General features: G+C 59.6%; 1 protein-coding gene across 5 annotated transcripts; it reads right to left on the bottom strand.

Annotated features, from left to right (window-relative positions):
• Positions 1-2,176: 2,176 nt before the first annotated feature.
• LOC124963657 (tyrosine-protein kinase ZAP-70) lies at positions 2,177-21,769 on the bottom strand. 5 transcript variants are annotated; one of them, XM_047523455.1, is made up of 13 exons: positions 21,475-21,767; positions 14,499-14,933; positions 13,813-13,973; positions 9,282-9,420; positions 9,115-9,202; positions 8,998-9,044; positions 8,743-8,794; positions 7,880-8,072; positions 7,293-7,499; positions 5,275-5,467; positions 5,055-5,195; positions 4,854-4,966; positions 2,178-3,899 (listed from the first exon to the last, which is right to left on the bottom strand). In XM_047523455.1, the coding sequence occupies exons 2-13, from the start codon at positions 14,898-14,900 to the stop codon at positions 3,776-3,778; spliced, it is 1,860 nt and encodes a 619-aa protein (XP_047379411.1). In that variant the 5' UTR covers positions 14,901-14,933; positions 21,475-21,767; the 3' UTR covers positions 2,178-3,775. The 5 variants fall into 5 exon arrangements, with proteins under 5 accessions (XP_047379416.1, XP_047379411.1, XP_047379412.1 ...); XM_047523456.1 differs by lacking the exon at positions 21,475-21,767 and adding an exon at positions 21,211-21,299; XM_047523457.1 differs by lacking the exon at positions 21,475-21,767 and adding an exon at positions 16,552-16,592.
• Positions 21,770-22,347: the final 578 nt, after the last annotated feature.

The following is a 22,347-nucleotide window of genomic DNA, read 5'->3' as shown; positions in this document are numbered from 1 at the left end:
GCTTCAGAAGGTGCCTGGCGACTCGACTGACAAGAGTGGCCACCACAGCAAGACCCCGGGCAGAGCCTGGCTGGCGCTTTCCTCAGGCCCCAAGCCATCTGTCTCCCAGCAGAAGCTGAGTCTCCACCTCACCTGCCCACACGTCTGCCCCCCTCTGCCCGCGGCCCCGCCTGGCGCCAGCCACACTAGCCGCCTGACTGCGCCTCCAGACCCTGGGTCCAGCCCACTGCAGGGCCTCTGCGGGTTGCTCCCCCTGCCCAGAGCCCTCCCACCAGCCTCTGTGAGGCTGGCCTCTCTCCTGATGGCCACAGCCCTCTTGGTCTCACGGGGACGTCCTTCCATCTGCCAGGACCTATGCCTGAAGCCTCCTGGGCAGCCTCAGTCACAACACCCAGCCCTTCTGTGCAGATGATTCCATTCTGAGGGTCCATCTTGAGGGACAAGAGGTCCCACCTCTTCCTGTCCAAGCAAGGTCCAGAGCCCTGGGGCATGTGACACGACGGGACACACACACACTCTCAGAGGAGCGAAGGTGGAATCAGAAACTGAGGCAGACGCAGGGGCCCTCACCACCCCAAGGCAGCCGGCCAGTTTAGCCAGACTAGCCGGCCAGCCCAGGCCCGCGCAGGTCCACCCAGCCAGGGACGCCACTCCGCAGGCTGCCTCCAGCTCCCTCGGCAACTGGGGCTGCCCAGCGGCCGGCCCAGGACCGGATGTCATCAGCCCTGAGCAACAGGGTTGCTGCAGAAGTCAGACCCCCAACAGCCAGGACACACCCCGAGCCTGCAGCCCACCCAGGACCACCGCACAGGCCGCCCCAGAGCTGGGTGTCCACGGAGCCTCCAGAACCTCGACCCCAGCTCCGCAGCCACTGCTGCTGCACAGGCCTCACCCACCGACCAGCCCCAGCTCCGGAGCGCCCCTGCCTGGAGCCACAGGACAGCCACCGCCCGTCTCGAGGCCGCACCGCACAGAACCATGTCCCCTCAAATGGCTGTCTTGCCCACAGGACAGAGCCACTGGGGAGGAGCATGGGCCTGGGGCTTCTCCTTCAGGCAGCGTGGAGAAGGCGGGGCTGGGGACAGCAGGTAGGCAGGCTGGGGACAGCAGGCAGGCAGCCTGGGGCAGCAGTGCATGGGGGGCAGGTAACACGCAGAGACGCAGCCCCAGGCGGAAGCAGCTCGGGGTGGACACCAGGTGAGGTAGGGAGGGAAGAGTGGGCCACTGTGAGCCCGGCCTGGTGGACCCCACCGCAGGCTCCAAGGGGTGGGGCCTGCTCTGTGCCAGCCCTGGGCCTGTCCCTGTCCCTTCCCCAGGACAACTGGTGTTGGAGGAAGCAGAACCACAAACAGGGGGAGAGAGGAGCCCAGTAGAGGTCCCCAGGGAGCAAACAACCCCACCGGGGAGGGAAGAGAGAGCAGAAGGACCCTCTGGGCCAGCCACTGAGGACCCGAGGAGGGGACCTGGACTAGGCCAAAGCTGGAGCCACCCCACCCAAGCCCCGGAGGGAAGAGGAAGTGGGAGGCCTTTCTTGCTTTTCATTCCAAGACACTCTCCTCCTCAAACATCCTCTGTGGCTCCCCATTCCCTTTCAGGGTTTCTGATTCCTTGACCTGGATTTACCTTCTCTTCCCGGCCAACCTAGCTGAGGAAACTGAGGAACTGAGAGATTGAGTCACTTGCTCCCAAGGGATACCGAGCTGCATCTACCAGTGTGTTTTCCTAATGGACTGAACTACGCCAGGGGCACGAGGCATCAGGGAGGAAAGAGCCAGCCCTGGGCCAGAGCCGCTAATGGGAAAGATGCTGCACGTGGTCCTTTAGGGCACACGCTGGCTGCAGCGGAAGGACTGGGCCCTGAAGATCCGCAGGAACCTGGGTGGCGCTGCGCTGGGGGAGGAACCCGGCGGAGGGCTACGCGCGAGCAACCGAGCCGGCTTGGCTTGGGGAACAGTGCCACCTCGTGGTACCTGGTGGAACTGCACCCTCTTTCATCGGCTTATTCACCATTTAGCCAATGAGCGTTCCCTGTGTATTTTATAACACCTCTTTCCCATAAAACAATCTTATTTTTAACAGTAATCACGAAACAAAAGAAATAACATTTATGACCATAAAAGAAATCTATTTACTGTCTGATGTATTTTGTGTAATAACATGCTTGTTCGGTAACAAATGAATTTTAATAAACTGAATTAATCTGTGAATAGCAAAATTTAGGAAGCCTCTGAATTACACCAGATGTAATTTTCCTGATTTATTCATCAATTTTTAAACGATTTAAAAACAATGTTTTCACTTTAGCATTCAAATTCATTGATACAGTTCATGTATGAATATATGTACTTGAGAAAAACATTCTCATGATTTTCATGACACTGCTGTTTTAAATTTTAAACAAAAAAAATATTCCAAGTGGTTATACAAAATTAAAGAAATTCAAGTTCTGTGTGTTTCTAATGACTGTGTTCTCATCTGTTTTGAATCTAATCCATCTACAGCCTGGAGGGAGCTGAAGACCCTCAAACCATTCCCAACACGACAAACCTACTCTCAAAACCAACGCAGAGCCGAGTCAGAGGTGTCTGACGTTGGTGACATTACTGGGATTGTCGAAATCAACCTCCATGACAAAGTTCATTAAAGGACAGATAATAAGATATGCTCGTTTAAGCTTACACTTAAATTATTAAAACTCAACAGGAAATGGTGAGATCAGAATAAGGTCTGTACCGGAGTTAACAGCACTGTCCCAGAGTCAGTTTCTTGGTCTGACAACTTACTCACATGTCACCAAGGCCCCGGGGCTCCTCTCTGTGGCCAGCCACCAGGGCTCAGACCCCACTACCTGTGGCCCAACCCCAGCGCCGTGGTCCCTCAGAATGGCCACAGGCCATCCAGATGGACTGACCTCAGCCTCAAATAAAAAGAAAAGTTTGTGTCCCCAGAATCCCCAGCAAATCTCCCGGTCTCTCATTGGCTCTGAGTGGGCACCTGCTCTCCCCTGAACCAATCACCCCGGCCCAGAAAATGAGGCCCTGGCCGGGCAGCTGGAGGGCGAATCCAGAAAAGACTGCGGAGGGAGCAAGATTGAGCAGGGCTGGGCTGGCGCTTTGGGGCACCAGGTGAGGAAGACCCCACTGTGGCTGCTGGGCCCAGGGACGGAGTTGGGAGCCGTGGGCAGGGGCTGGTGCCCAGAGAGACCTGGAGGCCCCCACATTTCCCGTGGTTGGGGTGCGATCGGTGTTTGTTAAAATCCCTCCAGGTGACCCTGATGTCCCCAGCCAGGGAGCCTGCCTGCCGCCTGCCGCCTGCCCCCACCCCACCTGGCTCCACTCCACTCTGCCCCCGCCCGGCCCTCTGTGAAGTGCTCTAAGGGCAGAGTGAGAAAACCATCCCATCTCCCCAGGGTCCCTTCCAGGCTTGGCTTTGAGGCACTCCTTCTAATGACCCGCCCACCTCCCCAGGCTCCTGGCTGCCCCCCAGGAAAGATGAAGGTCCTGGAGCAAAAGGGAAGAGGAGTTTATTCCAGTGATTGCAGAAGGCCAGAAGGCCCTTCGCGGGGAGGGCTCCTCCTGGCCAGGTCGCCCCTCGGCCCAGGACCAGGCTGCACATCCACAGCCAGCCCAGCAGAACCCAAACCAGGTAGGGAATTTGAGGGGGTCTGAGGCCCCGTGCCCCTTCCCACAGCCCAGCGGGAGCGGGGAGAGGACCTGAGTTGGCCTCAGCACCCTGCAGGTCCTAGGACGGCTGAGGCAGGTGGGGGCTGGGCTGCTCAGGCGCACGGGGCCTCCACCCCTTGTCCACTCTGCCCGGGCTCCTCCGCCTTGCTGGCCAGGCTGTAGTAGTAGGCACGCATGCGCTGCTCCACCATCTGGAAGTTGGGCCGCTCCTCCCAGCTGCGGGCCAAGGGTAGATACGGGCCACACTCAGTCCAACTCCAGCCAGAAGTCAGACGCACCCAGGGCTCCAGAAAGGAGTGGGGTTGTCCTAAGTGGGTGTTGGGCGAGAGTTCTGGAACTCGGGCGCCACCCAAATGCCTCCTGTAACCACATGCTGAGCCGGCCAGGAACTGGGTTCACTGGGCAGAGCACCCAGGGGAGCTGGGGTACTGAATGCAGAGGTGCAGGGTGGCCAAGGGCGGGCCATCTGGTGCTTCTATGGGGAAGGGTGGGGTCCCGGGGTGGCAGGAGCTGGCCTCTTTGGGTCCTGGGGTCCCGCTGTAAGGGGGGGGGGCTTCCTGGTGGAGGCTGAGTTCATGCACGTGGGGGCAGGATGGGCTCATCCTGACTGTTGGATAGTGTGAGTGTACCACAGTGAACGTCACAAGTGTGGCCGCCAGAGTGTCAAATGTCCCAGTGTCCCCATGTTGCATGACCACTGCCGGGCAGCAGTTGGTTTGGTTGCGTATTACGTGTTGCCTGATGGGGAGTTGGGATGTTCGGGTTGGGGGGTGACAATGCTGAGCGTTTGGGTCCCTCCGTGTGGCCTCTGCGTAGCTAGGTGGTGAGTCAGGGCTGGTGGGGTGGAGGGCCTAGATCCTGGAGGGTCGCTGCATGCCCAGATATTGGCGTGTGTGCCGGGGCCTGTGGACTCACTGCAGCAGCGCAGATGCGGTGGAGAGGGGGCTGGTGGACGCGGGTCCACAGGCAGGGGTCGGTGTGGCCCCTGCCGCATGGTGGGGTCCACACAGCGCAGAGCCATGATTGGTGCAGGTGGACAAGGGTGCCAAGGGTTGGAAAGGCCAGAGAAGGCCACAGGAAGGGTCTCTGGGTAGAGTTACGGTGACACTGACTGGTACCAGGACCTCCGGCCCAGGCCCCTGTCCCCGGTCCGCCCAGCCTCTGACTCACTTGTAGATCCAGCAGTCGCTCATGAGCGCGTACATTTCCGGCGGGCACTCGGGGGGACACTCCATCCGCTTGCCCTGCTTGATGAATTCCAGCACCTCGGGGCCCTTCATCTTCTGCCGGCCAGGGCCGAGGGCACGGTGAGCCGCCGGGAACCCTGGCCGCCCTCCCCGCCCGCGCCCGCCCGCGCCTGCCCGCGCCTGCCTTGTAGGGCTTCTGGCCGTAGGAGAAGGCCTCCCACATGGTGACGCCGTAGCTCCAGACGTCGCTGCGGCTGGAGAACTTGCGGAAGTTGATGCACTCGGGCGCGTACCACTTGAGCGGCCACTTCCCGGCCGAGCGGGCCTGGGGGACAGAGGCCGCTGGGACGGGTGCGGGCCGCAGGCCGCCCACCCCGTCCCGGGCGCCACGGGCGGGGGCTCACGGTGTAGTAGCTGTCGTCCGCGCCCAGGGCCTTGGAAAGGCCGAAGTCGCTGATCTTGGCGTAGTGCCGGTTGACCAGCAGGACGTTGCGGGCCGCCAGGTCGCGGTGCACGAAGTTCTTCTCCTCCAGGTACTTCATGCCCATGGACACCTGGTGCAGCAGCTCGGCCACGTTGCTGACCGGGACCTCCTCCCTGGGCGCCAGGGAAGGCGGGGTCAGCGGGAGGGGACCAAGCAAGCTCCCGGGAGGCACAGCCACCTCTCTGCCACCGGGTGCCATGTGTGCCGCAGGCACTTACTGGACCTGCTGTGAGCCAGCTGGCAGGAGAGCAACCCGCCCTCCTCCATGCTGGAAGCTGTGTCGCCGAGGGGCCACGACCCCAAGCCGAGACAGGGTGCCCTTGGGAGCATCTCATGGGCTTCTTAGAGATAATACAGCCAAAGCTGGGCTCCTGGGGTTCACACACGCACACACGCACGCACAGGGTCCCCACCCATGTTCAGCACGGCTCTGTCCTTCTGTCTGGCCTCAGCTCCTCCTCACACCATGTCAGCAAACACTGCCAGCTCTGCCTTCAGAAGCTCTCCAGAATCTCCCACTTCTCTCCACCTCTGCTCCTGCCACCTGATCCAGGCCCCAGCAGCCTCACCTGGGCAGGACAGCAGGCTCTGCCCAGGCCTCAGGCCTCCCTCCTGGCTTCCTCCGGAGGCTGACCTCCCTTCATCTAGGTCAGGCCCTGTCCCCGCTCAGCTCACAGCCTCCCAACTCCCACCTCACTCAGGGCAAAAGCCCAAGACCTCTTCACAGCCCAGGAGGCTCCACCCACCACCGCTCCACCCACATCGACCTCCCCCACCGGTCCTCTACCATACCAGGCTTGGCCCACCTCAGGACCTTTGCACAGGTTGTACTTGCTGTCTGGAATGTTCTTCCTGCAGATTTGTGCTTGGTAACCACCATCAATTTACTCAAACCTCATCTTCCACCCTGACATCCAACCCCCTTGACCTGCTCAGCTCCTTCCTGCAGAATCAATCTTCTAACCTGTCCAATATTATTCAAGGTTCTCTTCTCCAACCAGAACACAGGGCAGTGGGCTTTGCTGCTTTTATTTGCTGATGACCCCAAGCACTTGTTAATATTTCCTATCACCAAAAAACTGTCCAACAAATACTTGTCCAGTGACCAAATGTGTGACTGGGGACACACCGTAAAGGCATGTGTGCCCACGAGTAGGGTTTAGCAAAAATGTCCCGGGGTGGGCCTGCACACGGGTCTGTGGCATCAAGTGTGGGGCATGAAGATCACAAATGAAATGACAGAAATTTTCAGTAGAGAACCAGATAGCAAATATTTTAGCTTTTGTCAGCTCTCTAACACATATGCTTTGTTTTTCATATTCTTTAAAAATATAAAACCCCTGGGCATGGTGGCACACACCTATGATCCCGGCAGCTCAGAAGGCTGAGGCAGGAGGATGGCAAGATTGAGGCCAGCCTCAGCAACTTAACAAGGCCCTAAGCAACTTATTGAGACCTGTCTCAAAATGAAAAGGGGGCTGGGGATGTGGCTCAGTGGTTAAGCACTCCTGGGTTCAATCCCCAGTATCAAAAAATAAAATAAAAATATAAAACCAGGCAGTCCAACAGCAAGCGGTGGGCTGCAGTCTGCTGCTTGAGATCACAGCTGATCCATGATCAGCAGTTCCCCACGGCTCATGACTCTGACCCAGAGACTCTGGGCAGCTGGGGTGAGCTGACATTTACACAGCTCCTGCGGGCAGTGCCAGATGCCATCTGAGCACTTTTAAGTATGGACCCATTCAATCCCCACAAGAGCCCTTGCGTGGGCCCTGGCACCACCAACGCGGTACACCTGGAGAAACTGAGGACCAGCGCGCTGCTTTGTCAGGCTGTCTGTGGGCTGGGCGTGCGCGGCCATGCCTGGCGTGCACGAGCGTGTCCCACCGCTGGGGTCGCCAGCCCCGCCCTTGCTGGCCCGCTGGTCGCGGGACTCACTTCTTCCCGACGAGGAACTTGTGCAGGGGCCCGCCGCCCGCCATCTCCATGACCAGCATGAGCGCCTCGGCCTGGCACACGCCGATGAGCCGCACGATGTAGGGGTTGTCCAGCTGGTGCATGATCTGCGCCTCGCGCATCATCTCGTCCTTGTCCGCCTTCTCCGTGCTCTGCTTCAGCACCTTGATGGCCACGTCGATCTGCTTCCTGCGCGGGGCCGTGGGCGCAGAGGCGGTGCCTGCTGAGCCGCACGACCGCCTCCGCCTTCTCCCAGCCCAGCGGGTGCGGCTCAGCCACTCACTCTCCAGCTGCTGAGAGCGCAGGGCCGAGGCCCCCAGGGCTGCCTCCCTCCGCCTCCGAGGCAGGCGCCTCTCTGCAGCTCCCCTGGGATGTCCCCGGCCTCTGGGGCAACAAGGCTCAGCCCACGCTCCCCCTGGCCCAGGCCCACGCCTCCCTCTGCCCCCGTCAGGGGTTCCTGAACCTTCCAGAAACTCCTTCAGCAAGCAGCATCCCATCCCAGAGCCTGTTCCCAGCCAAACTCCTGCCCCCACACAGCGATGCCCCCGCCACCGCAGGGCTGGCCGTACTTGCGCATGCGGTAGACGCCCTGGCGCACTGAGCCGAAGTTGCCACAGCCAAGTTCAATGTCGGCCACCAGGAGGTTCTCACGCTTCAGGAAGAGCTTCTTGTCCTTGAGCTCCTCGGGGTCGCTGTAGGGGCTCTCGTACACGCTCGTGTCCATGGGCATCATGCGCGGCTTGTCTGAGGACGTCAGGCGCGCTGGGCACACGCACAGGCGCTCCGGGTCAGAGGCGGAGGGCGGCAGCCTCAGTCCCATAAGGCACGCACCCAGGACACGCAGTCCCCCAGGCACAGGACAAGTGGGCGTGTCCTTTTGAGTGTCACAAGCACAAGCGCCCCGTGAAGCCACCTAGAAGTGGACTCAAGAGGCAGGTGCGGGGCAGCCGCACGTCACCACGGGTGCCAGCTGGAACGTGCACGAGTGTGTTCAGGCGCACACACTGGGCCTGCCCATGTCCAGGTATGCACCTCCCAGCTGTGGCTGAGGCCTCACAAGACCCCTCCCCTGCACTGGCGTCCACCCACACGTGGGATAGGAGCAGAGGGACCACACCCCAGGAGTCGCTCTGCCAGCAGCCCTCCCTTCCCCTGTCAATCACCAAGACTACTTCACACGGTCTGTGGGGGATTCAAGGGGCTCCTCACATAGCCACCAGGGAGTGCGACAGGTACCAGGCAGGTGGCGGGCACCCCAAACTTGTGGGGCGGCCAGGGCTGCTCCCCTGGGTCAGCACACACTGGACACACATGCGCAGGGGCGTGGGCAGGGGGCAAGCCGGGCCCATCACCACTGCGGAGGCCACAGCCCGGCCTTGGACCCTGCTCAGCTGGCAGGAGCATCACCCACACCTCCACCCCTGCCGCTCACCTGGCTCCGGGGTGTATCCATCTGAGTTGAGAGTGTCCACCCGTCTCTGAGGCTGAAGGTCACAGGGTCGGCAACAGTCAGCGGGGCCCCAGCGGGGGCTGCCCAGCCCCTGTCCTGAGACCCACGCCTGCTGAGGACCCCCAGGAACGGTGCTGGGGAGACCCCTGCCTAGCAACCCCTCTCCAGGCCCGCCGATCCCGGAGCCCACCCACACAGCCAGCCCGAGTCCCCAGCTCTGGGGCACGGCTGACTCACCTGGGTGAAGGTGGACGGATGGGCTGGGAGAGTGGGTGCAGCGGCCCCTGAGGGAGCAGAAGGGACGGTGAGGGAGGGGCGGGGACGCGGGCCCTCTCCAGCCGGGGGCCCTCTCACCTGCCGCCGAGCTGGCGCTGGTGTTGGGACAGGCCTCCTTCAGGCAGTAGATGAGGCCGTCGGACTTCAGCTTCAGGTACTCCACCAGCTGCAGGGGCAGGCGTCAGGCCTGGCCGCTCCCCCGCCCCAGCACCCGCCGCCTCCCCAGGCCAGGTGCACGGGCCTACCTGCCACAGCGTGTCAAACTTGGTGCCCTCGGGGATGCAGTACTTGCCGGCCTTGTCCTGGCTGATCAGGTAGTGGTACACCGTCTTCCCGTAGATGAGGGACAGCGCGTACGTGCCCTGCTCCTTCCGGGGCCTCAACCTAGAGGGTGGGAGGGCGTCACCCCACGGCACTTGGGGGCCCGCCCCACTCTGCCTCCCGTCCCCACATACCACCCTCTGGGTTTCACACCCAGGAGCTGCTTGGAGAAGCTGCAGAGACTGGAGAAGACAAGGCCAGGCCTCCCCTGGCCTCCACGCTCCTGGCGTGGTAGGAAGGGTGGTTGGAGAGAGCAGCACAGGGCAGCCGTGTGCCCGATCACGGGGACACTGACCACCCACAGCGGACACTCAGCCCCCATCACTGGATGCTCAGTCACGGGGTCCAAACAAGGGGCCCCTGTACTCCACCCCAGGAGGACCACTCAGCCTCCACCCAGGGAGGCTCACTCAGCCTCGCACCAACACAGATGCACAGCCACCCCGAGGGGACACTCAGCCTGCAGCAGGTAGACCCAGGAGAGTTGGAAGTCATTTCCACCCGGACCTTCTCAGGGAGGCACCTCTGTGTCGAGCTCAAGGTGGCCCTGGGCCTAGCTAGGCCTGAGCGGAAACCTTATCCTGCAACTAGGCCAGTGCAGGCTTGTCCCCCGCCCACCCTGGGATCTGCGGGGATGCTCCTCTTGCCCTGCCCCACCTGGGGCCCTGTTGCTGCAACCTTGACCTCAGCCCGACCACCCCCCGGCTGACCAGGCAGGCCTCCCCGGCGGGGGCGCAAGAATCTGGAGCCATTTCTGTCCTGCTTCCCAGGAGTCTGAGTCATAGCCCTTCTGGCTCTTGGCACCCCCAGAACGAGGCACGGTCACTCATAACACCACGACTGTTTCCCCGTCTCACTGCCAGCCTCCGTCTCCTCGCAGGGCCCAGATCCTGACTCCCTGGCCGCCACGCCCCCCACCAATGCGGGCCTGTGACCCTGGTTTTCCTGAGATTCCTCTCATCTCGACTGCCTGGCTGATTCCCAGCCAGCTAATGCTGCTGTTTGCAAACTTTTCCTGGGGGCTTGGCAACCACCTGCTCTTCCTGCAGCTTACTTCCCCTGGGACAGCTTCAGGAGGCCTTGGGGGCATGGGGGACCCTTAAACCACCGGAGGGGGTCCTTACGTGGCTGTGGTTGTGCATGGGGGGGTGGGCAGGCCACGGAGGAAGGGAGGCGGGAGAGGAGGAAAGCGAAGCAAAGCAGTGACTTGCAGAGAGGAAACGCTGCATTGGGGACTTGAAACCAGAGAGGGTGACAAGATCAAGGAAAGACGAACTCATATTTTATGAAGGAGAAAGAGAGGAGGAGGAGGAATGGGCCATAGCTACAGGAAGAGCTGAGGAATCTCATGAGCGGTGGGACGGGAGTGTGTGCGTGCCACCCAACGTCAGTAACGGCATCACAGCTGAGGCAGGGGACGCAGCCTCTGGATAAAGGACCAGCATCTGCATGCAGGAGACCCCAGGTGGAGATCCTGTTGTCCATAGTCCAAACAGAAATAAAGATGGCCTGAAATGCCCCTGCTGAGATACCCATGCCTGCCTACGACCCCCTCAGTCCAAGCTTCTGATAGGCTGCAAAACTAGCATCTTCACCCCCTCCCTTGACTAGTCCCTCTTTCACGGTGACTTTGGTTTGGGACACATGACCTGCCTCAGTCAGTAGGACATCAGTAACACCACACAAGCAGAGTTTTGAAAAGCACTGTGTATTGGAACTTGCCCTACCTGACTATTCTTGAAAAACCTACAGTCTCCACCATGGGAACGAGCCCAGGCTAGCCCTGGACAATGGTGCTCCACAGTCAGCTTGTCCCTCATCCCCATTACCGATCGTGTCCATCCCAACCTATTCAGTCCCAACCCAAAGGAGAAGTGCTCAGCTTGCTCACAGAATTGTGAGAATACATTGTGTGTTGTTTTGAGCCAATAAGTCGTGGGAAAGTTTGTTACACAGCAAAAAGCTAACTGATACAAACGCAAAGGTTTTCTCTTGGAGAAACTGCCCTAACTTCAATTATTCAAAAGCCATCTTTGCAGCTCAGTGTTCTCTCTGGACTGCATTCAAGGGCTCCCTCAAAATCCTTAGACATGTCACTCCCACTCACTAAATCTATGAGTTAGAGTGAAAAAAATTTATCAGCTGACAGCAGAATCGTGGGAGGGGACACCTCTCTGGGGAGATGTGCCCACATCTGTGTAGACCTCACATGACTGGAGGAAATGGAGGAAGGAGGTCAGTTCCTCCAGGTGGGTGGGCCCCAGGAGAGGGAACGGCCCTAGAGAAAGGGGTGACCTGAGAATTGGTCGAGGCAGGTACTCAAATCAAGCAGCACCAGGAGAAGGGAGGCCCTGGGGATTTACCCTGTGGATTTGGGGGAGGACCCTGGACCTCCTGGGGTCATGCGAGAGGGGCAGGCACCCTGTTTCTCTGAGAGACCTCAGCTGACGTCTGCATAACATCTGTCGCACAGCGGAACCTGCATCCGAGCCAGAACGCGGCTGCCCGGCAGGGTCTTCAACACCCGCAGCGTTTTCAAGAGCGCTAGAGAGTCTTTCGAGACAACAACCAGGATGCCTCCGCTCTGCCGGGACACCCGCGCCCACACGCACAGCGGACCGCGGTGCGTTCTCCCAAGCCTCCAGCTTCCACGCTACCGCCTCATGCGCGTGAGCCTTGCAACAGGCCCTCGGCTCGGTGCTGCTGCCCCCTAGCGGACAGTTAGAGAGCGACCCTCCCTCCAGGGAAAAGCCCGAGCCACGTCCACTCCCCCTCACTCACTGGGCTCCGGGAACACTGGCCTCCTCCCTGTTTCTGGAACATGCCAAACGAATCCCTGCCTCCGATCTCTGCACCCAACATCCTGCTTCCACCTGAAAGCTGCACAGCGCTCCTCCGGTCTTTTGGTTTGGTTTTGGGTTTGGTTTTGCCGTTGAGGTGCTGGGCACCTACCACTGAGCTACACCCCAGACTCCACGGATCCCTTCTCTCCTCCTGCAGTTCTTTAATCATGAGTCACCTTTTGGAAAACAACCAAGAGCGAGAAGAGAGAGCCTACAGAATGGGAGAGAATCTTTGCCACCTGCACCTCAGATAGAGCACTAATCTCCAGGAGGCACAAAGAACTCAAAACACTCAACACCAAGAAAACAAATAGCGCAATCAATAAAGGGGCTAAGGAACTGAACAGGCACCTCACAGAAGAAAAACGATCATCAAAAATATATTTTAAAAAGTTCCACATCTAGCAATTAGAGAAATACAAGTTAAAACTACACTGAGATTTCATCTCACTCCAGTCAGAATGGCAATTATCAAGAATACAGCAACAATAAATGTTGGCGAAGATGTGGGGACAAAGGTACACACATACATTGCTGGTGGGACTGCAAATTGAAGCAACCACTATGGAAAGCAGTATGAAGATTCCTCAGAAAACTTGGAATGGAACTACCATTTGGCCCAGTTATCACACTCTTTGGCATATACTAAAAGGACTTAAAATCAACATACTACAGTGACACAGCCACATTGATATTCATAGCAGCTCAATTCACTATAGATAAACTGTGGAATCAACCTAGATGCCCTTCAACAGATGAATGAATAAAGAAAATGTACATATACACAATGGAATATTACTCAGTCATAAAGAAGAATGAAATGGCATTTGACAGTAAATGGATGGAGCTGGAGACTATCATGCTAAGTGAAATAAGCCAATCCCAGAAAAACCAAAGACCAAGAGTTCTCTCTGATCTGTGGATGCTAACATACAATAAGGGGTGGGGGAGGGAAGAATAGAAGTAGTTTGGATTAGACAAAGGGGAATGAAGGGAGGGGAGGAGGATGGGAATGGGAAGACAGTAAAATGCACTGCACATCACTTTCCCGTGTTCACATGTGAACACACGACCAGTGAAACTCCTCATCATGTTTAACCTCCAGAATGGGAAGCTATGCCCCATGCACGTACAGTATGTCAAAATACACTCCACTGCCACGTGTACCTAAAAAGACACGTGAAAACTTTGGGAAAAGTCACTTTTGGGAAGGCCTCCTTCAGCGCCCTCACTAGCACTGCACACCGACGTCCGCCACAGTCTAGATTTTCTTAGTGTTTTCCTACCTGCCCCGGGAGGACGGGCACTGGTGTCTGTGTGGCTTGCCGCCAGGTCCTCAGTGCCTGGCACCCAATAAGAATTCAGTATATATTCGTAAAATGAAGGAGAGGAAACGGAGGGAGGCAGAAACTCAGCTACATGCCCAAGACCAACGCCACGTAGGTGACAGAAGCCACCCGGGCCCACCGGCTCTGAAGGTTTGGCCACTTATTGCAGCTACGTTGCCACCAGAAACGTCCTTCGCACACCAGAAACGGACAAGGCAACCCACTTGAGCTCGCGGCCGAGGCCAGTCCCCCCAGGCCCCACCGCCCCACGGGGCCCCACATACAGGAACTTGCCGTCGGTCTGCGAGCCTGAGTAGAGTTTGCGCTCCGCCTCCTCGCGGGTCAGGTCGCTGTGGTACCAGGGCATCCGCTCGTGGGCCGTGGTGGCAATGAGCTTCTCCACCTGCGGCGCCTGGCTAATGATGGCCTGCTCCAGGGCCTCGCCCTAGGGGAGGGGAGGCCAGGGGAGTTATAAGTGCCGCGAGGGCGTGGCCCCAGAAACCCCTCCCCTCTGCTGGACCCTCCCGATCGCAGCCGGTAAGACCCCCGCCCACCATCCACGCGCCCCTAGGGTGTGTCACGCTGCTGTTGAGGACAGTCTCCATGGTCACCTTCCTGATCCACCAAGGGAGTCACCAGGCCCCAGACCCCACCTTCCAGTCGAGCAGTTGCGCAGCGGGTGCAGCCCGGCCCTCAGCAGCGGCCCCACCCCGGGCACACCCGAGCCGCGCGCCCTCCTCCCAAGCCCCCAGCCCAAGCTCACCTCTCGGGCTCCAGATCACACTCCACCATCAGCTCGGCACAGCCACTCACCGGGCCTCTCTCGGTCCTGGACGACGCCCACCTCCACCACCAGCAGAGCCACCTCCTGGTCCCGCCCCTGGCCCGGGCCCCATCCCTCCAGCTCCCTAACAGCATCGCGCGGGCGGGCCAAGCGGACCCCGTCCCCGCCCCGGTCCCGCGCCCTCACCTCCAGCTTCCAGGTCTGGCGCACGTAGTCGCGCACCATGGCGTCGCGCAGGCCGTCGAAGACCCCGGGCTGCGGCTCGAGGCCCGCGGGCCGGTTGCAAGGCTTGCGCAGGTTGCAGGGCAGCCCGTCGGGGTCGCGCGAGTAGAACTCGCAGAGCTCGGCGGGGCCGCAATGCGCCTTGCCGCCCGCGATGGCGTAGGTGCCGTTGAGCTGGCGCTCGATGGCGAAGTGGTGGAAGCGCAGGTCGTGCACCAGCGACAGCACGTAGCCGCCCAGCGAGCGCAGGCACTGGCGCAGCAGGAAGAGCCCGTCGGCCATGCCCGCCAGCTTCAGGTGCTCCTCCGCTTCGGCGCGCGAGATGCTGCCGTAGAAGAAGGGCAGGTGCGCCGCCGGGTCCGGCATCGCCGCCTGCGCGCCCCCGCGCCTCGCCGGGCCCTGCGGGTCAGAGGGGCGTGGGACACTGAGGCCCTCCGACGCGCAGAGAGGAGCCGGAGTCCCGAAGCCCCTGACTTTTGGAGACCTCGTGCGGAGCGCCCAGACACCTCTACCAGTGCCCCGGCGCCACCACCTGAGACCCTCCATCCATTTCCCAAGCTCGTGTCGAATGTCCACTGTATTTCGGCCCGTGCTGGGGATATGGATGCATAAGGCAGACGTGGTCCCTCCCTGCCCTCCGGATGATAGCAGGGGGTCGGGGCATTGCGGTAGGCAGACTGGAACAAAAATATGCACTACAGATTAAAGTCAGGATTATAAAGGAAATGGACAGCGAGATATGGAGATAAAGAGGTCACTAAGGCTAAGATGGTCACCTTCTCTGAGGAGGTAGTGTTTAAGGCAGAACTAGAAGGATGAGGAGGAACCAGCTTTTCAAAAAGCCTGGGCGGGGGGCACATCAGGCAGCAGGAACCGCATGTGCGAAGGCCCTGAGGCTGGAACAAGCTTTGTTCATCAAAGGATCCTTGCCGCGCCGGCCTTTCCCTCTCGTCCACTGATGCTCCCTCTTGGAAAGTCCCCCTTGCCTTGCCCCTCTCCCTTCCTTAACAAGGTATTACAAAGTGTAAACTAATCGATATCCCTGAACGGAGGATCAGGGTTTGACTCCAGTGTGAACCTGAATACAGCCACTTAGCAAAATATGTGGGATTGGGGAAGGGCGGATAGATAAGCCGGTAAGGCAGATGATCTAAAATTGTCTACCCGAAGCTGGGGACCACGATGACAATAGTGTCTTGAGAGAAGTCCCTCTACACATGTCCGAATTAATCAAAACTCAGTGTACACTTAAGACTTTCTTTTTTTGGTACCAGGAATTGAACCCAGAGGTGCTTAACCACTGAGCCACATCCCCAGCCCTTTATATATATATATATATATATATATATATATATATATATGTATATATATATATATATATATATATATATTTTTTTTTTTTTTTAGAGACAGGATCTCACTGAGCTGCTTAGGTTCTCATTAAGTTGCTGAGGCTGACTTTGAGCTTGCATCCTCCTGCCTCCACCTCCCGAGCCACTGGGATTTCTGGCGTGTGCCCCGCGCCCAGCTTACACTTAAGACTTTTGCAGTTCGTTGTGTGCACCCCTCAAGAAGAAAGAACCCTACTGTACGGAGGGCTGTTTGACGTTCTGCATGCAGAATGTCTGGGTGCGATGTGTACTGACAACAGCACTTTCTTTTGAAAGGTATCCAAAAACGAATCCTGATGACGGATGCCGAGGGAGGGGCGCATGGATAGGGAGGTCCAGGGGTTCTCACTCACAGTTCTGCAGAGTCCCCCAGGATTAACAAGTGCTGAACCACCGTCCTCGGGGAAATACAGATTTAGGTTCCTACAAGACTGCTCACGTTCTTGTCAAGTGATCCGTCTCTAACCTTGTACATGTCTTTCTGTTTCAAGGTACCTTATTTACTAAGTATGGTTGGGTTGCCAGTGTCACTTAGTGTGAGGTGCTTATCTGGCAGGTGCCTGGCTTTGACACCCAGTACCCCAAAAATATGTAATATTGTTGAGGGCCAGGATGGAGGCGCACACCTGTAATCCCAGTGGCTTGGGAGGCTCAGACAGGAGGATCACGAATTCAAGGCCAGCCTCAGCAACTTAGTGACCTCAGCAACTTGGTGAGACCCTGTCTCTAAATAAAATATTAAAAAGAAGTGGGGATTTGGCTCAGTAGAAAGTGCCCCTGGGAACAATCCCTGGTCCTGGTACCAAACCAAAAAAAAAAAAAAAAAAGAAGCAGCTTTTGCAGATGGGGAAAGCCACATCCGCCCCGGGGGTCCAGGGATGGGCAGGGACGGGCACTCAGGCTGAGAGGAAGACACTGGAACGGGAATCGGTGAGACTCACAGTAACCCGGAGGCATCTTGAAGGCGTCACTCCAAGTGACAGAAGCCCGACTCAGGGCTCCAACTGAGGTTCGGTTCAAAACTGTGGGGATGGAGAACGTCCGGGGTTCCGTGGGGCAGGGGTTGACCACTGAGCAGCCCCAGGGACTTGGGGAACATCCTGATGGAGGTGGCCATTTCCCAGCTGCATGCCTGTGTCAAATCTCACCCTTCACTAAGATGGCATATGACTCTTACTGTATGTGAAATACCTCGACTCGTTTATCTGAGAGAGGAGGAGCTGGGAGGGAAAATGTCAAAAATCATAACGGAAGTAGGGAAGGGACGTTTGCCCATTTTCTTATTTATTTTTTGGTACTGGGATTGAACCCAGTACCCAGGGCGCTTCACCAGCGAGCCACATCTCCAGTCCTTCTTATTTTTTTATTTTGAGACAGGGCCTTGCTGAGTTGCTCAGGGCCTTGCTAAATTGCTGAAACTGGTCTCGACCTTGCGATCCTCCTGCCTCAGCCTCCGGAGCCGCTGGGATGACAGGCATGCGCACCACCCCTGGCAGAAGGGAAGGTTGTCAAGGGCTGGCTATGGCTCTCTGCTTCTCCGACCCCCACCCCACTCTCATCCAGCCTGGTAGTCTGCATCCCCTGCTGGTCCCCAGCCCTCATGCCACCACCAGCAGGTGGTAGTGCCAGGCAAGTACGTGGTGCCCTCCTCCATGCTGGGTCTGCTGAGTGACGGAAGCAGTGGCCCCAGCCCCTGACGCCTCACAGATCTCTCTGGTGCTCAGCATAGCCCCTGGCTTGCCTGCTCCTGCTCTGATCCTCTCTGCTCCCCCCTTCCCCAGCCTCAGCCCTTACTTGGGCCATCCTGTCTGTGGCTACCCATGCCACCACCCCCACTCAGATCTCCAGGCTGAGGTCGGTCTGTGCTGGCATCACCTCCTTTGATCTCTATCAACTGTTTCTATTAATACAACCCGAGATCCAGATCTAACTCAAGGGTGCTTGCGGTGGGCTGAACCCCACAATCTGTTTCCACATGAGCTGAGCTCCAGGCCTGCATGCGAAGGCAGCCTGTGCTCAGGGACCCCCTGTCTCCCTCCTGCCGACCTCACTGGATCCAAACTCCCCCCACCTCACCTGCTGGCTGTCTCCCGCCTTCCTTCAAATTCACCTCTGGATTTTTATCCGTACAGTCCCCCGCATCCTCCCAATCCAGCGGGCCCTTCCTGGCAGCCCCTACAGCTGTTTCCGTCGAGTACTGGGAACGGGGTGAGGCACGGGGGTGGGGGCTTGTCCAGGCACACGGGGTGGGGTGACAGGGCCTCTGGGCAGGAAGCTGTGGCCGGAAGCTATCAGCAACACGGTTTGAGAAGTTCCGCCCTCGCGGGGGCTGCAGGTGCAGCCTGGGTAGTAAGAACCGGGTGGGGGCAGAGGGGAGACAGGAGGAGGCCGGTCCTCAGGGCCCAGTCCAGGGCCGCAGGCTGAGAGGGGCCACCTCAGACCTAGGCTGGGCCGTCCCAGGGGCAAGCGCTCGCCCTGTGTCTCTGTCGATGACAGTCCCCCGGGGCCAGCTGAGCACACCTCCACGCCATCTCCCTGGGCCCCTCTGGACCCACCTGACCTTATCAGTAAAACTCGGGACCCTGTGGCCAGAGACACTGGGGCGACCAGGGGAGGGTAGAAGAGGCAGCAGGCGGAAGGTCCAGGGGCAGGACGCGGGCACAGGGCCCCCTCCAGGCCAGGCCAGCCTGCAGCCTGCTGGTGTGACCCGGGGGTCAGACAGGCCTGTCCTGAGCTGCGTCCCTGCAGACTCCTGGCCTGGCCAGGGGACACTCCAACCTCAGGAGCTCCCGGCCCCGTCCTGCCTGGCTGACCCAGGGGCTTTTGCAGAGGGCACAGGCAGGGCTGGGTTCGGGCTGCCGACGCTCAGCCAACCGTTGGCCTGTTCACCCCAGACCTAGGCCCCAGGCACCTGGGCTGGCCTCTCCCGCCACCTCTTGAGCTCACGGCCCCAAGAGCCTTGTTTGTCTGTCCCAGAGTTGGCGGTGCTCCTAGGTCACCCCAGGAACAGCCAGAGGAGACCAGCCTCTTCTCAGCCCAAGCCCGGAGGCCGGAGGAGAAACGCTGTGAGCCTTGGATCTGCCTGACGTGCCCCCACTCCGGTGTCCTCTTTAGGTAACAGCAGCGTTACATCACCCCTGTCCCAGAGTCCCCAACACCACCAAGGAAAGGGGCCCAGGGCCCAAGCGTTTCAAATGCCGTGGGGAGCACAGAAAAGGATCCGGGGGCCCAGGCGGACCTTTCCAGCTTCGGCTCCCACGTGCCGTTAGCAGGCCTCTGAGGGAACGTCCACTGCGCATCAAACACCCGATTCATTGCCCACTGTGAGGGGCCGGAGGGACACCAACTGCACTCAAACAACAGGGAACGCAGTCCCGAGGCGCCAGGGCTCATGCCTGTAATCTTGGGAGGCTGAAGCAGGAGGATCAAGAGTTCAAGGCCCGCCTCAGCAGCTTAGCAAGGCCTTAAGAAGCTGGGCAAGACCTGGTCTCTAAATAAGATATAAAAAGGTCTGGGGACGTGGCTCAGTGGTTAAGGCCCCTGGGTTCAGTCCCTGGTACAAAACGTGTATATATACATAAAACTCCATCCCAAGGGACTCAGCAGGAGGGCTTTGGTCAGAGGATGTGACAGCACATCCTCCAGCCCTCCTGGGCTCCCACCCCACTCCATGGCCTTGGGTGATGTGCCTGTCACCTTCCTGCCTCCCTACCAGCTCCCGCTGCGTGGCCTTCTGTGTTGATGGTTCAGGCTCTTTGAACTAATCAGGTAGTCCAGCCTCAGGGTCTTTGCACCACCTGTGCCCTCAGCCTGGGTGCTCTTTTCCAATGTCCTTCACTTCCTTCCGTCCTGTGCCTGAGTGTGGCCTCTTCTAAGAGGCCTCTCTGACTTCCTCCTCTGTGTGACCTCCCCTCCCCGCCATCCCTGACCCAGCTTCTTCACCACCGGGATGTGACCAGGTGTTGACGTCTTGCCGGAACCAGCATGGGGGGGTGAGAGTGCGGACTGCATTTCTTGCTGCCTGTATCCCCCAGACACACAGTAGGCCCCAGTACATGGCCGTGCTGGGCAGAGCCCACAATAATGGGTACCTAACAAGGTTTCCAGTCTGCTCTGATGGGCGGAGAGCCTTCTGAGTGTCTCGAGCAGCCTGATGATGCCCAGGGTCGCGGTGGGGACTGAGCGTGGGCCAGAGGGTCTCTGACTCCCGGACAGTGGACGGGGGGCCAAGCCGGCGGGGCCTCTGCCTGGGCTCTTCCCTCGGCTCAGGACAGCACCAACGCCCTTCTCCCGGCCGCACTGGGGCAGGACCCCAAATCCAGCACTAAGAACATGCTGGTGGCCGGCACGGAGAGCCAGAGGGCAGCGTGGGGTTGCCCTGCGCATTCCAGGGGCAGCGGCCTTCCTGGCCTCTGTGCGCAAGATGCCACGACACCACCCCATGTGACCAAAATGTCTCCAGACAACACCCACAGTCCCTGTGGGACGCGGGAGGCAGACTGGCTCCAGACGGAGGCCCAGCCTTCACCCCGTCCACGTGCCGCGGCGAGGAGCCATCAGCAGGGACTGGTCTGCTTGCTGCTGCCCCCAGGAGTCTCTGGAAACTCTGGAGCCCAGAGCCGGAGGCTGCCCAGAGCCAGGCCTAAAAGTCGGATCACAGCGAGACGCTCAGATAGCACCTACCACGCGCCAGGCACACTGGCGACGTCCCCCCTCTTAACCCACAGGGACCCCATGCCGGGTTTGTAGACAGTCCTGAAGTCTCGCCTGAGGTCACAGTGACGGCCAGGCCCTGCAGCTCCGAGGGGCCCATTTGACAGATATACAAATGGAGGCCCTGAGGCGGCTGAGCAGAGCCCAACCAGCGGCCCTGCACCTCCCAGGTCTCGGTGAGCAGCCGAGCCCGCCCTGGGCCCCCTCCTCAGAATGTGGGCACTCGTGGCTCAAGTTCACAGACTGCTAGCCGCCCCCGCGTTCATGGGGCCCGCGGACCAGAGCACACACTTGCTCTCTTTGGAATCCTCGCTGATCCTGAAGCCAAGAATGCAGCCCTGACGGGCCTGGTGGCAGGTCGGGGACCGAGCAGGCAGCTCTGTGTCCCCTGGACTCTGTGTCACCGGCCATCTGAAGGGAGAGCTGCTTTCCTCAAGGTTCCTTCTCCAGCTGGACATGGGCCCTCCTGGTCCGCAGCAGAGGCCTCCAGACTCCCGGCTAGCACGCTGCCCTCCCCAGACAGCAGACACCGGCCACCCCAGCCGAGGGTTGCCCATCCAGGCGTCTCTTACCTGAGGTCGTGCCTGTGGATAGGGAGGCAGGTGGGCCACTTGCGGGGTGTCTGGCCCCCAACACCCACACAGAGCTGGCTCCGAATGGAGAATCAGGGCCAGGAAGTCAACTCTGCCCTCAGCCCTCAGCCTGAGGGCCACCAGCTCCCGCCCTCCTCAGACGCCCGCTGGGTGTGAGGGAGCCATATCCTGCCGGCTGTCACACTTGGGGCCTGGGGCTCCAGAGGCAGGACCTGAGCAGCTGGCTCCAGGACGGGCACTCACCTGGGCACCCGGGGACCACACGGGGCCAGCAGGAGCAGGGCCTGGGCGGAGGCCTGGCGTCCCTGGGGCTCTCACCAGCAACTTCTCTGCCACTCAACCTACTTCTCTGCGGTGAAGACAGGAAAGAAGCTGCATTTGAAGTTGGTGTCAAAGTCACAAAGTGCTGTGTTCAAGGAAAATCGCGGTCACGTGGTTGGGAGGGCAGAGGGCACTTCCGGGGCCACACAGTGTCTGCCCCAGCCGAGTGGGGTGGGGGATTCAGAGGGTGCGAGGCCTGCGGCAGGCAGGGCTTGGTAAGGAGGACCCCACAGCACCCGTCCTGAGGGTGAGAAAGGAGGGGACCTGCGTGTGCGGGGTGGGCGGGGCCGTGGGAGGAGGGGAAGCCCCAGGACGCCTTGGAAACTGCGTGTCCCCGCTCCCCTCCCAAGGGGGGCATGGACGCGGGCCTGCCCCCGAATGATTGATTCATTCCATGTGCCGGAGGGAGGAGGACCCCACTAAGTCAGGCCACCCCCTAAGGGTTCAGAGCTCCCACTGTGCGCCAGGTACGGGGACAGCAGTGACCGCCCGTCCCTGCCTCCGAGGGCTCCGAGACTGGAGGCACTGGAAGGGGAGCTGCCCACAGGGAGACCAGGGCCAGGACGGTGGCGGCCTGAGTGCTGTGTGCACCCAGAGGAGCCCCAAGGCCGACCAGAGAGAGTCCCCAGGGGCGTCAGGCGCATGGTCAAGACCAGACATGGGTGTCCCCATGTCCCCAGGCTGCACCTGGCTGGTCACCGCCATTCTGGTCATGGCCTCTTCCTCGTCCCCCTCCCACGATGGCCCCAGCCACCCTCGGAGCAGACCAGGAGGCACTCCTGATACCTGCGTCCT

The sequence above is a fragment of the Sciurus carolinensis genome, chromosome 13 (genome assembly GCF_902686445.1).
Source record: "Sciurus carolinensis chromosome 13, mSciCar1.2, whole genome shotgun sequence".
In the NCBI taxonomy this organism is placed as follows: Eukaryota; Metazoa; Chordata; class Mammalia; order Rodentia; family Sciuridae; genus Sciurus; species Sciurus carolinensis.
Note: the sequence above shows the minus strand (reverse complement) of the source record. Positions and strands in the feature narration are given on the sequence as shown.